The 15,726-nt window shown below is 41.5% G+C and overlaps 2 protein-coding genes across 6 annotated transcripts in view; both read left to right on the top strand.

Moving 5' to 3' along the window:
- The window catches only part of LOC309817716 (eukaryotic translation initiation factor 2 subunit 3-like), a 44,651-nt gene extending 37,192 nt beyond the window's left edge, over positions 1-7,459 (top strand). Inside the window, exons 12-13 of one of the 3 annotated variants that reach the window (XM_082646977.1) lie at positions 1,780-1,824; positions 7,213-7,459. In XM_082646977.1, the coding sequence (XP_082503103.1) occupies positions 1,780-1,824; positions 7,213-7,258 (91 nt within the window). In that variant the 3' untranslated portion in view covers positions 7,259-7,459. Of the gene's footprint in view, positions 1-1,779; positions 1,825-3,529; positions 4,294-4,637; positions 6,810-7,212 lie in introns of those variants that run through there. The other 2 variants (XM_082646982.1, XM_082646980.1) reach the window with 2 other exon arrangements.
- A 667-nt stretch (positions 7,460-8,126) lies between these two features.
- Positions 8,127-15,726, top strand: part of LOC309817677 (zinc finger X-chromosomal protein-like) — a 54,953-nt gene continuing 47,353 nt past the window's right edge. For 2 of the 3 annotated variants that reach the window (XM_082646942.1, XM_082646941.1), the window contains exons 1-2: positions 8,127-8,479; positions 11,158-11,293. The gene's annotated coding sequence lies outside the window, so the exon portion shown is untranslated. The remainder of the gene's footprint in view (positions 8,480-11,157; positions 11,294-15,726) is intronic. The other variant, XM_082646943.1, reaches the window with a different exon arrangement.

Genomic DNA, 15,726 nt, shown 5'->3' with positions numbered 1-15,726 from the left:
TGCTATGCGGCTGCTTCCCACTAGCTATTAGTTTTACATTTGGTAGTGTATATATGTCCATGCCACTCTCTCACTTTGTCCCAGCTTACCCTTCCCCCTCCCCGTGTCCTCAAGTCCATTCTCTAGTAAGTCTGAGTCTTTATTCCATCCTGCCCCTAGGTTCTTCATGAACTTTTTTTTTTTTAGATTCCACATATAAGTGTTAGCATACAGTATTTGTTTTTCTCTTTCTGACTGACTTCACTCTGTATGACAGTCTCTAGGTCCATCCACCTCACTACAAATAACTCAACTTCGTTTCTTTTATGGCTGAGTAATATTCCATTGTATATATGTGCCACATCTTCTTTATCCATTCATCTGTCGATGGACACTTAGGTTGCTTCCATGTCCTGTTGTAAATAGAACTGCAGTGAATTTTGTGATACATGACTCTTTTTGAATTATGGTTTTCTCAGGGTATATGCCCAGTAGTGGGATTGCTTGGTCGTATGGTAGTTCTGTTTTTAGCTTTTTAAAAAGGAACCTCCATACTGTTCTCCATAGTGGCTGTATCAGTTTACATTCCCACCAACAATGCAAGAGGGTTCCCTTTTCTCCACACCCTCTCCAGCATTTATTGTTTGTAGATTTTTGATGATGGCCGTTCTGACTGGTGTGAGATGATATCTCATTGTAGTTTTGACTTGCATTTCTCTAATGATTAATGATGTTGAGCATTCTTTCATATGTTTGTTGGCAATCTGTATATCTTCTTTGGAGAAATGTCTAATTAGGTGTTCTGCCCGTTTTTGGATTGGGTTGTTTGTTTTTCTGATATTGAGCTGCGTGAGCTGCTTGTGAATCTGGGAGATTAATCCTTTGTCAGTTGCTTCATTTGCAAATATTTTCTCCCATTCTGAGGGTTGTCTTTTCATCTTGTTTATGGTTTCCTTTGCTGTTAGAAAGCTTTTGTTTCATTAGGTCCCGTTTGTTTATTTTTGTTTTTATTTCCATTTCTCTAGGAGGTCGGTCAAAAACATCTTACTGTGATTTATGTCAGAGTGTTCTGCCTATGTTTTCCTCTAAGAGGAAATCCATGTTGAGTTTATTTTTGTGTATGGTGTTAGGGAGTGTTCTAATTTCATTCTTTTACATGTAGCTGTCCAGTTTTCCCAGCACCACTTATTGAAGAGACTGTCTTTTCTCCATTGTATATTCTTGCCTACTTTATCAAAAGTGATCATTTTTTGAAATGTCACTATAAATTCATAAATGTGGACACCATTGATATATTTGACTCTTTTGCAGTTAATATAGTTTTGATACAAATATTCTCATCTTTAGCAAATGGAATCCTCTTTTTATTGGGTTGTGACATGTTTAGAAACACTACTAATTTTTAATACTTTATTTTCTTAATTTATGGTATAAGATGTCCTAGCCAGGGAATTGTCTTTTCTTTAAGGAAAGCTGTTTGCTTTTTGTGGGAAATGATATATAAAAGCCCCAAACCATGTATGAGGGGTGCTTATTGCTGCTGATTATTTTTTCTAGGCTTCATATATTGATTTTTACCTATTTAGTAGTGCTAGTTTTTCATCCCTTGTGACTTATAACTATAAAGTATAATTAAGCTGGTGGTGATTTTTAGAAATTAAATAACCTTATTCAACAAGTGTGAAAAATACTGCTTGAAAGTCACCTCATTGACCATCAAAATTTTAAACTAATTTTATTTGCTGAATATGTATGGATTAAATATGCAGGTTAAAATTTATACTTGATATTATTTTATAGATGCAGCAAATTACAGCACAACATGCAACTTGCTCATTGTCCAAGGTAAATGATAAATTTTTATGAGTCATGCTTAGGGTGATAGTTAATTTTATGGGTCAGGTTGGCTAGGACAGGTTACCCAGATATTTGGTCCAGCATTATTTGACGTGTTTCTGTAAAGGTGTTTTTTCAAATGAGGTTAACATTTTTAGGAAAACAGATTACCCTCTGTAATATTGATGGGCTTCTATCGATCAGTTAAAGGCTTGAAGAGGAAAAGGCTGCCTTCAGACCATAGCATCAACATTTTCCTTGGTCTTCAGCCTGCTGGCCTACACTGCAGATTTTGGACTTCTGCAGCTCCATAATCTCCTGAGGCATTTCCTTAAAATAAATCTGTCTTTCTTTCTCTCTGTCTCTCTGTTCCTGTCTCTGTGTCTCTGTCTCTATATGTCTCTCATTCTTTCACTGTTTATCTTTGCTTCTTTTTTTTAATGTTTAAAAAAATTAAATGGAGTCGGGAGGCCAGCAGGGAACTTGCACACTCTGTGAGGTAGCAAGCCCAACAGGAAGAAGAAAGACTTGTCTTCTTGCCTGGCAAGGACTCAGCCAATGAAAACCCCTGAACTCTGTTTACTACAGCACTCCATTACTTCTTTCTCCTCTCTATAAAAGTATTCTCCTTCTTGTGCTACGTGGGATGTACAAATGGCTCGGTCACAGTTGCAGACCCCAAACTAATTTTCTGCTAATTTTGAACAAACCCAAACTTAACTTTTCTTAAAACTGAATTGGACTACAGTGGCTCTAAAATTTCCAAAACTGAATGCAGTGCCTCTTTCAGTTTGTATTCGGAAGCTGCCAGAAGTTATCAGCAGTCTAAAATTTCCTCTTTGCAAAACGAGATTTTTAAGATTAACTGAGGCAAGAAAATGATAAAGACAGATAAAATGGTTTCCAAAGCCTCAGGCTTCTCTTCCTTGGCTTCTTTGTCTCAGGCTCTGCCTCCGTGCCATCTTCCTCCTTTTCTTGTACCTATGCCTCCCCTATACCCTCAAATCCTCTATACTAATTCTATTAACCAAACTTCCTTTTTCCCTGAAACTCTCCCCACCCCCTTTTCCTCTGTACCCATCGGCACTTGTCCCTTTAAAATTAAGCCTTCTAAGGATCCAGAAGCTAAACCCTTAATTTCTTATTCTCACTGGACTAAAGCTGAACTGCAAGCCATAGTCAAAGATTTTCCTAACATAACCAAAGACTCTCATAGATTTGTTAACGAAATTAATATATTCATTCAAACTTACCAACCTAGTTTCTCTGATTTATATCAGCTGATAATGTGCTGTGAAGGGCATGCCCAGCCTCAGATGAAAACCCCTAATTGGGAAAGTCCTCAAAGGTCTCTAGAATTACAACTGGGAGATGAGCCCACTAACTTATTATATGATCACGCTCAGACGGTCATCAGGCAACTTCATGGAGAAATTCCTAGGGCTTTTCCAAAGCCTGCTGGTTGTAACGAAATTCAGGCTCGCACACAAAATCTGATGAACCTGTTCATGACTATTACAATTGACTTCAAATAATTGTTGAATTCTTGTTCTTCCTTTAAATGTTGATTCCCCTGGGTAGCTTTTAACTCTTGTTTACTAATGGACTAAATAAGGATTGTTTTCCCCTTGTGGTTAAAAGGACCAAGATGGAATGGGAAACTATGTCCACGCAGATTTAGTTAATCTGGTAAACCAGCTCTCTCACCTTCTAGGTAAGCCACCTAAAAGGAACACTGCTGAAATTCTTCATCTTCAACTCCAGCAAATGAAGTCTCCGAAATGAAAAAAAAAAAAAAAAAAAAATCCCTCTAGTTTCTACTGTTTTTGCCAAGAGGCAGAGATTGAAAAAGAGATTGTTAATTTAGGCATTTCAGGCACCTTGACCCAGTAACCAGCCTTTCACGTCCTCCCAGTTCTCAGTGATAGAGCTCTGAGGAACTACAGGGGCTCTTCCCACTCCTCCCTGTTAAGCAGCTTGGGGAAGCAGTTCTCCTCACTCAGGATGAACCTGCTTCCGGCCCTAACTGGCACTGGAGCCACATTCTTGGTGCTCTACCCCTCTACTACCAAGAGCCCCTGCCTTGGATCACTGAAATCTTTCAGAGTGGGATCTCTAACGAACCTCAAGAGGTTCCTGTCTCTGAACCTATGCCCTTTTGTTTGGGAGCTTTGAGAGACACACACCCTTTTCTCACTGCTTCCTCCACCGCTTTTCATGTATTAGGCAGAGACTTCTTACAGGAGCATCATGCTGGAATTGCTCCTCCCCAAAATGGAAACTAATTCTAGAATTGATAGTAGTCATCAAAGTCATCAACCAGGTGAATTAAATGACCCTTTGACATCTTTTATGTGTTGCGTCTCTGTCAGTACGAGAGCACATTCTGGAAAAGCTGATCATTTGTCCCTATTGAATCAGCTACCACCTTCGTATGGGCAAAATCTCCAGCTGGTATTGGCAAAATTCACAGCCACCCCTCCCATCAAGATTCTCATAGGGCTTCCCTGGTGGCACAGTGGTTGAGAGTCCGCCTGCCGATGCAGGGGACACGGGTTCCTGGCCCGGTCCGGGAGGATCCCACATGCTGCAGAGCGGCTGGGCCCGTGAGCCGTGGCCACTAAGCCTGCGCGTCCAGAGCCTGTGCTCCGCAACGGGAGAGGCCACAACAGTGAGAGGCCTGCATACCACAAAAAAAAAAAAAAAAAAAAAAGATTCTCATAGATCCCCTCAAAACCTCTTACCAGAATTACTCAATATCCTGTAAGGCCAAGTGTTGCTATTACAAATAACCATGTTTTCATAGAGCAATATTTTCACAGTGCACTCTCTGAAGATGAAGACCTTAAGCATCACACCTTGCAACTTAGAGATTTTGTGTCTTGGAAAAGATACCTTCAGAAAGATTATTTTCAACTCAGTGGAGGGACCTTTATCAGGTACAGCTAAACAACCGTGTGGCATCAATCTCCAGGGAAAGACTCTTGGATTCACGTGGCACACCTAAAAATAAAAAGCACTGAACGCTGACTGGACCTGTGCATTATCTGGTGACCTTAAACTAAAGATTTCTTGGAATAGAAGTAGAAAACATCTGATGAGACAGCTTTCCGAAGACATCCAGACCAGGACTGATGAAAATTTGTCACCAAACCTCTGATGATGACATACTGCTTTAGATGGTCTGCAGTGTCTATGCTCTATGTAACATATGAACTTTAGATAAAAGATCCCTGAGAGTTCTCCTTCCTACCCCTGCCTATTGCTTGAATATGACCTCAGTACGTTTCCAATCTGTACACATTCCGACTGATGTGAGAAAATACACCCAGGAAAGGTCCTTCCTGACCCTGAGGGACAAAACTGCTGAAACTAGAAAAGCTGACTTTTGATCAGTGATGCTTTCAGAAAAAAATCTTGATCAAAAGGGGAAAATGAAAAATTTTAATAAACAGAAACCTCTATATAATGAAGTTGAGAGACTGGAATGGGAAGCTCTCATGCTCTGCAAAAATAGTAGACCCCAGCAGGAAGAAGAAAGAGTCCTCTTCTTCCCTGGCAAGAACTCAGCCAATGAAAGCCCATGGGCTCTCTGTTTACTACAGCCCTCATAACTTCCTTTTCCTCTCTATAGAAGTGTTCTCCTTTGCTTATTGTGCTGGAACTTGTGTGTGGCTCACCCATGGTTGCAGACTGTGAATAGCAATTCTATGCTGATCTCAAAACCCCTCCCCTTTTTTCCTGAAGAAATAACTGGGTTTGTTATAGGTCAACACTGGAGAACACTGACTAATACAGATTATGGGTACTGAGAAGTGGGATGCTGCAATAACAAATCCCTAAAAATGTGGAAGCTTCTTTTTTTTTTTTTTTTTTTTCGTGTGGTACGCGGGCCTCCCACTATTGTGGCCTCTCCCGCTGCGAAGCACTGGCTCCGGACGCGCAGGTCCAGCGGCCATGGCCCACGGGCCCAGACGCTCCGCGGCACGTGGGATCCTTCCAGACCGGGGCACGAACCCGCGTTTCCCGCATTGGCAGGCGGACTCTCAACCACTGCGCCACCAGGGAAGGCCAGTCTTTCTAAATTTTCCTTTCGTGTATTTCTTTGTGAAAGTGAAAGCACTTCTGAAGGTTTTTATTGTCAGGCGCAGTTTCTTATATGGAGTTCCCCAAAGGCAAGAACCAAGCACATCTTCGTCACTCTGTGTCCAGAATTCTGTAGGCCCCTCCCCTAATACTAAAACAATGATCAATAATTTTAATACAAGATAGAATGTAGGAGATCCTTTAAAACTCACGGTGATGTTAGGTGTACTAAAGGTCTTACTGTAACTACTTTAATATTTTATAATGTTAAACAATTTCACATCTCTATTCATACTTCTTCATTTTATCATAAGTATCTTGTATTTTTACATGTATTTCTGGTAAAATGATTTGTCATATAGTGGTATTTCTTTACTGCTATCCATAAATGTATTTGAAATACAAATGACTTTGCATTTTAAAAAAGCTAATGTAATATAGTTGACTACATATGTATAGTCATCTATTAAATAATCTTTCTTGAATTCTAATAATGGTCTATCTAACAAATATAATTAGGCCATCACTTGTATCCTATCAAAGGCTAACAATCTTTTAATGTATGAAATATTAAAAGGCTATTATAAAAATAACACTGTCTAAACTACTACTTAACTCTGAAATTAGGAAACATCTTTTTCTTTTTACTGTGGCCACTGTTTTCTTAAGTGCTTTATACTGATGGTCCTACTAGTATTTTTCATAATCATGGGAGATCTAACAAGAATACTGACATTATCTTCTTGTGTTCTGATTATGTTAACTACAGTTGAAAGGATGATGTCAGACCCCATTCTTAGCATACCATAACATTAAACAAGGCCTTTGGAAAATATTTAAACACTGGTTGTCATTATTTTGAAATTATGTTAATTATATTTGAAGTTAAGCTAGTTCTTTTTCACCTGAAAAAATATTTTTCTTCACCTTTCTGTGAAAATATATTCTATCACAGCCTTTTGTAGTTTTCTATAAACAATAATGACATGTTGTCTTTTGTGATTTCTGAAAGGATATTTAGTCACTCAGAAAAAACAAAAACAAAACTAAGCTATGGACTTGAATGGAAAACTATCACCCAGAGACTTTCCCAGAGATTTCTAACTGTACCTCTGTTTTTCCTTTTACAAAGCATTTCATGATTTTAATGTATGTGAGGCAAGGACGAGTTGCATTCTGGGAGTTTTGACAATATGTATGATAGAAAACTTAAATATTTGGCCTCTACATTTAAAGAGATTTCTCCACCTGTATTCTGTTGGCTCTGTTATTTTTGTATTCCTTGTTATTTAAAATGTCTTTATCGTTTAGGTCCATACTGAGGAAATACCGCATGTCGGATTCCAGATTAATATAGAGAAAGGCAACATTTTTTCACTTCTTACTACCATCTTTGGACCCCAAGTTTAGTATGGAAAGATAGCAGAGAAATTTAAAGTAATAAAAACAGAAAATACATGGTTTTGGAGCTGATAAATGTCTGTTTAATCAAATTTTTCCCTTTCAGGCCTTTTTAACGTTTAAAGAGCTGTTTATGTAGCTTGCTTTAAAAAAAAAAATCCATAGCCAATTCTGCCAGTATATATGTATATTTATTAAAGAATACTGAAATACAAAAAAAAGCGTTATTTATGAAACAAATACACAAGACTTACATTTCAATAGGCTCAGAAATCCTCAAACACAAGGTACATAGAAAATTAACGATACGTTAAAAATTGTTCATTGAAATGTGCAAAATCGCTTTCAAAGTTTAATCCTTTCCCACATTACATTCATATCAGGTTCTCTAACTTTTAAAAATGAAAATATTTGGTAGTTTTAGAACAAGCCGCCTGCTCTTCTTGCCCACAAACCATTCAGAGTGGCAAGTCTATTTTCATTTTATTACAATTTTTTTTTTTTTTCTTTTTAAGCGAAGGAAGGGTACGGCGGGGGTTGCTAAATTTTCTAGCTACAAGGATGAAGAAAACACATTTTCTGCAGGCATGGGTCTTGACAGCTTGCAAACAACTCGAGCAAGTACCTGGGCCACGACCCGCACCGAGACGCGGTACGTCTCTGGGCAGAACCCAGTCCGCCCAGGTGCGGACCTCCTGTCTTTCCGCGGGGTTGGCGGACCGCGGCCCTGCGTGGGTTTTACGGCCGAGGCGGCGGCAGTGGCGCGTGTGCGGCGGCGGCGGCGGCGGCGGCGGCGGCGGCGGCGGCGGCGGGCGGGAGCGCGGAGGAGGAGAAAGGAACGTTGTCAGTCAGGCCGCCAGAGACCCCGCCGCAGCACGGCAACTATACTCTCAGGTTGAAAGGCCTGAGTGTCTTCGACACGAGGCGCCGAGGGACCAACCGGGCCGAAGAGGGGACTTCACCCTTCCGTATTTTCTTGGGTTTCTGTCCCAGGCGGTGACGTGACGTGCTGACGGCGGGCCCGTGCCGGGGAGCTGGGCCGCTTTTTGTCAGCTCCGAGCTCGGCCCCTCCTCCCTCCCTCCGCCCGCCCCACCAGCCGGAGCCCGGCCCAGTGCTCCAGAGAAAGGCCGGCCTGCGGCACCCGCCACCGTCGCCGAGCGCCCGCACCCGGGTCTGGTGAGTCTGGGACGCGGCCGCGGCTGCGGGGCCTAGAGCGAGTGGGACGGCCTGGTCTCGGCCTGGTCGGTGGCCCGTGTGGCGCTCTTATGCGCTAGGCGGGTCGGTGTGGCGTGCGGCGGCGAGCAGGCCCCAAGGAGGCCGCAGTTAGGCCCGGGAAGGAGCCCGGCTGCCCCGAGCAGCGGCGGAGGCGCGCTCTGTTACAGGGCGGGATCTGGGGGAGGGTCTCCCTGTGGCCCGGGATGCGGCCGAGGGGCATCGGGTTGGCGCCGCGGCCGGCCCGGGCACCGCGCGCGAGTGAGGCCTGGCAAGGAGGCGAGGGCTGTAGGCGGGAGGTGAAGGCCGCTGGCCGGCCTGCCCGATTTTCGCTATGTAAATATAGACGGGGTGGGGGGGGCGAGGGGGGACAAGATGGCGGCGGATTTACGCCTGCTGCAGGGGATGGCTGGGAGGGGGAGCCGCCATCTTGAAGGTGGCTTTTGAAGGCGAAATTCCGCTACAGCCCGTGAGGTGGGGTCGGAGAGCAGACGGCGGCGGCTCGGATGGCGGGTACCGGCGGCCCGGCACGGCAGCGTGTACGCGCGGAGGGGGCGTGCTCGCTGCCTACAGCGGCCGTGGTCCTTCCAGTCGTGATGAGCCCTCGGGCTCCAGGCGCTCGGCGGCAGCGCCTCTTTCCTGCCCTGCCTACCGCAGCTTGCTGGCTGGCTGCAGTTTCCGCTGTATTTTAGCCGAGCTGCTGGCAATCACGACCTCGCGCCTTACCCCCGCCCTTGAAGCCACCCTAGGGCGGTTACGGCCGATGACCGCCTAGGCACTTGAGCTCACGAAGGCAAATGAGAATCTAGGAAATTTTATTTTTACTTAAGTAAAGTCATACATGCACCTTGACGTGCCTATCTTGAGGTTTTCCACCAGTTGCCTCCCTGAGTATCTCAGTAATAAAAAATGAATTTGATGGGAAAAAAGTGCTCGTAACTCTTTTTTGTGCCACAGGATACAGATACTTCGAAAGTGATTAAAAGTCTGAAGTCTTCTTTTCCTTAGCTGGAAAAATTTTGTTGGAAACTTGCGTTTAAGCGACTAGTGATAATTTTACACTGTATATAGTAAGAGTTGGAAATGGGGTTTTCTTACTGAAGTACGATAAAGTGATGCATTATTTACGAGTTTTTGTACCGTGCTGCTGTTTAGATTTTGTCTTATTTGAAAAGTCTTAAGGTACAGTCCCATTCTTTACAGTACTTTACATTGTATATTATTCAGGTTTATTGGTGAACTCTTTAAGCCTGTGTGAGCTTTGCGCTGTACTAGTAAAGATTGAAAAAGTTCCGAAAATCGGATGATGCCTGCAAGAAGTTCACTGCTAAGGTTTCATAGGAATGCGAGGTCTTCATTTGGAGCATTCAGAAAGGGTCCCTGAAGTAGGAGGAATTCTAGGAAGGTACTTACTGAAAATTTGTGGGACTTCATTAGGTGGAGATAGAAGTAGGGAAAGGGCATATTTTAAGTTTGAAGCTTCTTCAGAAGACAGCACATATTTAAAGTTTGACTAGAGTGGATGTATAGGTAGGGGCATACTGGAAATTGAGACTAGAAAAGGTAGATTCTGAGGTAAACTGATGGAACACCTAAGCTGTGCTTCGTATTTATTTAGCAGTTCTGGCTCCAGCCATTGGGGAGAACTTTTAAAGTTGAGAAATAATGAAAACTAGTAGTAAGTTGATCAGTGTTTTCTTTACTAGAAAAATTATCGAGTATTGCTGCTTCTTGAATGACTCATGTGTTCTTGACAGCTGCTCCTTTTTTCTTTTCTTTTTTTAAATAAATATATTTAATAAAGACTGCGTTGGGTCTTTGGTGGTACGCCCAGGCTTTCTCTAGTTGCAGTGAGCTCCCCACTCCCTTCTCTTCCTTGCAGTGCACAGGCTTCTCACTGCAGCAGCTTCTCATTGCAGAGCATGGGCTCTAGGCACGCGGGTTTCAGTAGTTGAGGCACTTGGGATTCAGTAGCTGTGTGGCTCCTGGGCTCTAGAGCACAGGCTCAGTAGTTGTGGCACACAGGCTTAGTTGCTCCATGGCATGTGGGATCCTCCCTGGATCAGGGATGGAACCCGTATCCTCTGCATTGGCAGGCGGATTCTGAACCACTGCACCACCAGGGTAGCCCGACAGCTGCTCCTTTTTTCTATCCTAAGTTCTAACATCAAGTAACGTTTTGCTGAAAATTATTATATTTCCTCTAGTGAACAAAATTTTAGTTAACCATGGTACAACATTACAGGAATAATTTAGGAAGTAGGTTTGAAAAAACAGAAGAGTAATTCCTAAAAACACAATAAATAACCTTGACATGGCCTTGTGCAAACCTCCTTCCCCTGGTGAAGGCAACCGCATCGTGAAAATAATTTTATTACTCTTCTCTGAACCAAGCTTTAAACTTCGTTTTTTCATTTATGAATGTCCTAGATGCAGGTTTCAGAAAGCATGTGTTTCCTAATCTTTCAACACGTGATGCTCCATGAGAAAGATTATCACATTTATCATGAATGGCCATGTTTAGAAAACTTAGAAACTGGACTGAAGGAGACAGATGGGAAGCAAGTTGCTAATGCAGCCTAGTTGTTGAGGTGTGAAGGATGAACATAAACTGTAGAAATAGTTGCTTTATATCTTGACAGCTGGGAAACAGAAAGAACTCTGAGAAGATAGAATGGTATGCTGCATAGTACAGCAGAAGCAGATGTTCCAGTACAGCAACAAAGGATGTTCAAGATAATGATTATATTAAACTCAAATGTATAATTAAGAAGACAGGTAAGTGTATGACTTTAAAGCATTTCTATCAGAAATGGTTAAATATATGATGTTTTTTGCTTGAAGGGGTAGATTCTGATGACAGGTATTAGCCAGCTGTTTTAATTTATGTGTATTTTTCAAATAGAGGCAGTTTTTTTTTTTTTTAAAAGCATACAGCACTTTTTGTAAATGGTTTCTCTGATCCTATTTAATTTGTATTCTCACAGAATAATCTTTGTGTTATTTGTATTTGAGCACATTGTGGCAATTACAAACTTTAAAAAAAAATTCTCTTGTCAACTCCAGTCTTTCAAATTTTTTTGAAGTCTTTTTATTCTTTTACTTAACTGAGAAAGGTAGATGGTCATTTGATGTAAATGATTGTTCTCTTTAGCTTCATGCTTTTGCTCTATTTCTACCTAGGCTTTCTTCCATTTCTTTTACTGCAGTGCTCTCCTTCCAAGCCCAGGTGCTCTGCTTAACCTCTTCCCAGACACTCTGCTGGCTCATTTCTCTCTCCTTAAAATTTTCTTAGGTTCTCTAATCTTCTAAAAATCATCAGTCCTTTTTTTTCCCCCCCACTTATTTCTAAATTCATTATTTCCCAAATAACGAGACTATTCCACAGTACAATTGGTATGTCACATAAAAGTGTTTTGTGTTTCAGAGACTCTGTGCCTTCTGTCTCTGCTGTGGTTCTTTTTAAAACCTCATGTGGAATCTCCCTTGACGTCAGTCCTCTATCCTGTTTTCTCCAGTCTTCTCTGGCTTCGCTGTCTCCTCTTGTCTGAGATTCTCACCTAGCATTTCTCGTTGCCTGCTGAACAACTCATTTGCCTTCCTGACACTCCATACTCAATATGGCTAAAATAAAATGTATCTGATACATATTAAGTGCCCAATAATATGAGCTGAAAAAGCAGTTTCTTCATAGAATCCCTAAAACAACTCCTGCTTGTTGGTTTCTTTCTGTTTGTGACTTTATTTTCCCAGGCTTTTCTTTTCGTGTCCCATAGAACAATACAGACATCTTTAACTTACCATTGAAGCTGTTGTATTCTATTAGTTTATATTTTGTTTTCTTGAGGTCCTAACTGTAGAGACAGTTTCTCATCCTGCCTTGTCCCCTTAGCAAAATGATCTGGCGCATGGGCATCATTTCCAATAAATATTATTTGAATGACTGAATGCAGAGATTTATATGGAGTTGAATAACTTTCCAATTGGAATTAGCTTAAACAGTTACTGTGTTATGGACAAGGGTATAAATATTAAGGCATACTGTGTCCACATTATAAAGGTACAAAGTCCAAATGGGAGCTCAGGATAACCTTCCCTGCCTGCTTTATTCTCCTCTTTTTCATATTCTTCACCCGATAGGAATATGGACAGTCCATTCTTATTATTTTTCAGTACAACATTTTATAAAATTATGCAGGAGTCCTGACGTGGAAAAGTTTGAGAAACTCCTAGTCTAATTTCATAGTAGACTTGTATTTTAATAAGTAAATAGGCCGTGGCTTATTTATTCATTAATAGTTACAGTTAAGTTTTAAGTTGTTTGAATTTTCAAAACAGTGCTGCTCTCTTTGTACATAACTCTTCTCTCTTGGGTTTATGATATAAATGGAATTGGTACACTGAAGTGTATATATATATGCATTGTCAGCTCTACTGGGAATTGCCAAGTTCTTTCCACAGTGGTTGTATTTAGTTGATACTAAATTGTGAGTCTCTGTTTCTTCATAGCACTGCCAAAGACTTAACAGTTTAATTTCTTCCAGTTTCCAGGGATTAGATGTTTTCTGATTGTCGCTTTAACTTTGCGTCAGTCAGAATACTAGTGAGGTGGAGCCTTTTTTTCCCACATGTAAGTGAAATCATACAGTATTCGTCTTTCTCTGACTAATTTTACTTAGTCTCATATTCTCTAGGTTCATGCATGTTGTCACAAATGGCAATATTTCATTCTGTTTTATGGTTAACATTCCACACCTTTATTCATCTGTATGGTGCAGTTAGGTTGCTTTTATACCTTGGTGATTGTAAACAGTCCTGCAGTAATGAACATTGGGATGCATGTTTTTCTCTAATTAGTGTTTTTATTTTGATAAATACCTAGGAGTGTAATTGCTGGATCATATGGTAGTTCTATTTTTAATTTTTTGAGGAATCTTCATACTGTTTTCCACAGTGGCTGCACCAATTTACATTCCCACCAACAGTGCATGAGGGTTCCCTTTTCTCCACACCCTTTTGCCAATACTTGTGATTTGTTGTCTTTTGGATACTACTCATTCTGATTGATGTGATGTGATGTGATCCCTCATTGTGGTTTTGATTTGTATTTCCTTAATAATTAGTGATGTTGAGCATCTTTTCATGTGTCTGTTGGCCATCTGTATGTGTTTTTTGGAAAAATGTCTATTCAGATTCTCTGCCTATTTTTTTAAATTAATTAATTAATTTATTTTTGGCTGTGTTGAGTCTTCGTTTCTGTGCGAGGGCTTTCTCTAGTTGTGGCAAGCGGGGGCCACTCTTTGTCATGGTGCGCGGGCCTCTCTTGTTGCGGAGCACAGACTCCAGATGGGCAGGCTCAGTAGTTGTGGCTCACGGGCCTAGTTGCTCCACGGCATGTGGGATCTTCCCAGACCAGGGCTCGAACCCGTGTCCTCTGCATTAGCAGGCAGATTCTCAACCACTGCGCCACCAGGGAAGCCCCTCTGCCTATTTTTTAATTGGGTTGTTTGTGGGGTTTTGTTTTGTTTTGTTTGTTTGATGTTGTGTGACTTCTTTTTACATTTGGATATTAACGCTCTATTGGATATATCCTTTGCAAATATCTTCTCCCATTCATTGGGGGCCTTTTCGTTTTGTTGGTATTTTCCTTCCCTGTGCAAAAGCTTTTTAGTTTGAAGTAGTACCACATCTGTTTATTTTTATTTCCCTTGAGGAGGGAAATAAAAGAAGAGAAATAAAATTTCTCTTTTTTATGTGTGTAAAAAAAAATACTACTAATGTCAAAGGGTTTGCTGCCTGTGTTTTCTTCTAGAATTTTTATTGTTTCAGGTCTTACATTTAAGTCTTCAATATGTATTGAGTTTATTTTTGTGCATGGTGGAAGAGAGTAGTCCAGCTTGATTCTTCTGCATGTAGCTATCCACTTTTCTCAACAGCTTTTATTAAAGAGGCTCTCTTTTCCACATTGTATTATTTTTGCATCCCTTGTTACAGATTAATTACGTGCAAGTATGGGCAGTTCCTTTGTACATAACTTGTTTATAATATTATGTCTTTGTCTTTAACTTTCACCATTTTAATTACACTGTATCTTGATGTGTTCTTCTTTGGGTTAATCCTGTATGGGACTTGCTGTGCTTCCTGGACTTGGATGTCTGTGTCCTTTCCCATTTTAGGGAAGTTTTTGGCTATTATGTCTTCACATATGATCTCTGCCTCTTTTCCTAATCTCTTCTCCTTCTGGGACTCCTGTAATGTGAATATCAGTACACTTGAAGTTGTCCCAGAGGTCTCTTAAACGATCCTCATTTCTGTTCATTCTTTTTCTTTTTTCTGTTCAGCCTCAGCAGTTTCCACTAGTCTGTCTAGTCACTGATATGTTCTTCTGTATCATCTAATCTACTGTTGATTCTTTCGAGTGTGTTCTTCATTTCAGTTATTGTATTATCTCTATTTGGTTGTTTTTTGTCTTCTACCTCTGTTAAAAACTTCTAACTTCTCACTCTGGGAATCCATTCTCCTCCCAAATTCTTTGACTATCTTTATGATCATTGCCTTGAACTCTTTATTGAGTAGATTGCCTATCTCTACTTCATTTAGTTCCTCTGGGGTTTTATTTCTGTACATACGGCAGCTGGCTGTGGAGTATTAGTGGGTCTTAGGGCTATTGCTGACCCACTAGTGGGCAGAGCTGAGTGCTGGGGTCTCTAACTGCAGGGCCAAAGGTGTCCTGGAGTTGGTGTTAGCCAGCTGGTGGGCAGGGCCTGGTTCTGATGGCCAGATGTGAAGTCCCATGAGGTTCCCAGGCTGGGTGGTCCCATGCTAGTGCCAGTGCACTTGTGTGTGTGGTTGATTCCCAGGGCAGCTATGGGCTGAAGGGCCTTAAGATTAGCTGGCCTCCTGGTGGTTGGGGCTGTGTCCCTTCCTGGCTAGTTGCTTGGACTTCCTGGTACTGGTGCTGACAGACTGGTGGCTGGGCCAGGTCCCAGTGCTAATAAGCTAGAGGGAGGGCTCCAGAGTGATGCTTGCCAGCACCAGTGTCCACATGGTAGAACAAAGCTCCCAAGAATGGCTGCCTCCAGTGACTGCGTCCCCAGGGTGAGCTCCATTTGTCCCTTCTTTTCCAGGAGACTCTCCAAGATCAGGTATCAGCATAACCTGGGTGTCTTTCAAATCACAGCTTCTGTATATGCCCTTTAAGAATGGAGTCT

The sequence above is a fragment of the Grampus griseus genome (genome assembly GCF_964374135.1).
Source record: "Grampus griseus genome assembly, chromosome: Y".
Classification (NCBI taxonomy): Eukaryota; Metazoa; Chordata; class Mammalia; order Artiodactyla; family Delphinidae; genus Grampus; species Grampus griseus.
This window is presented reverse-complemented; position numbering and strand designations above follow the sequence as displayed.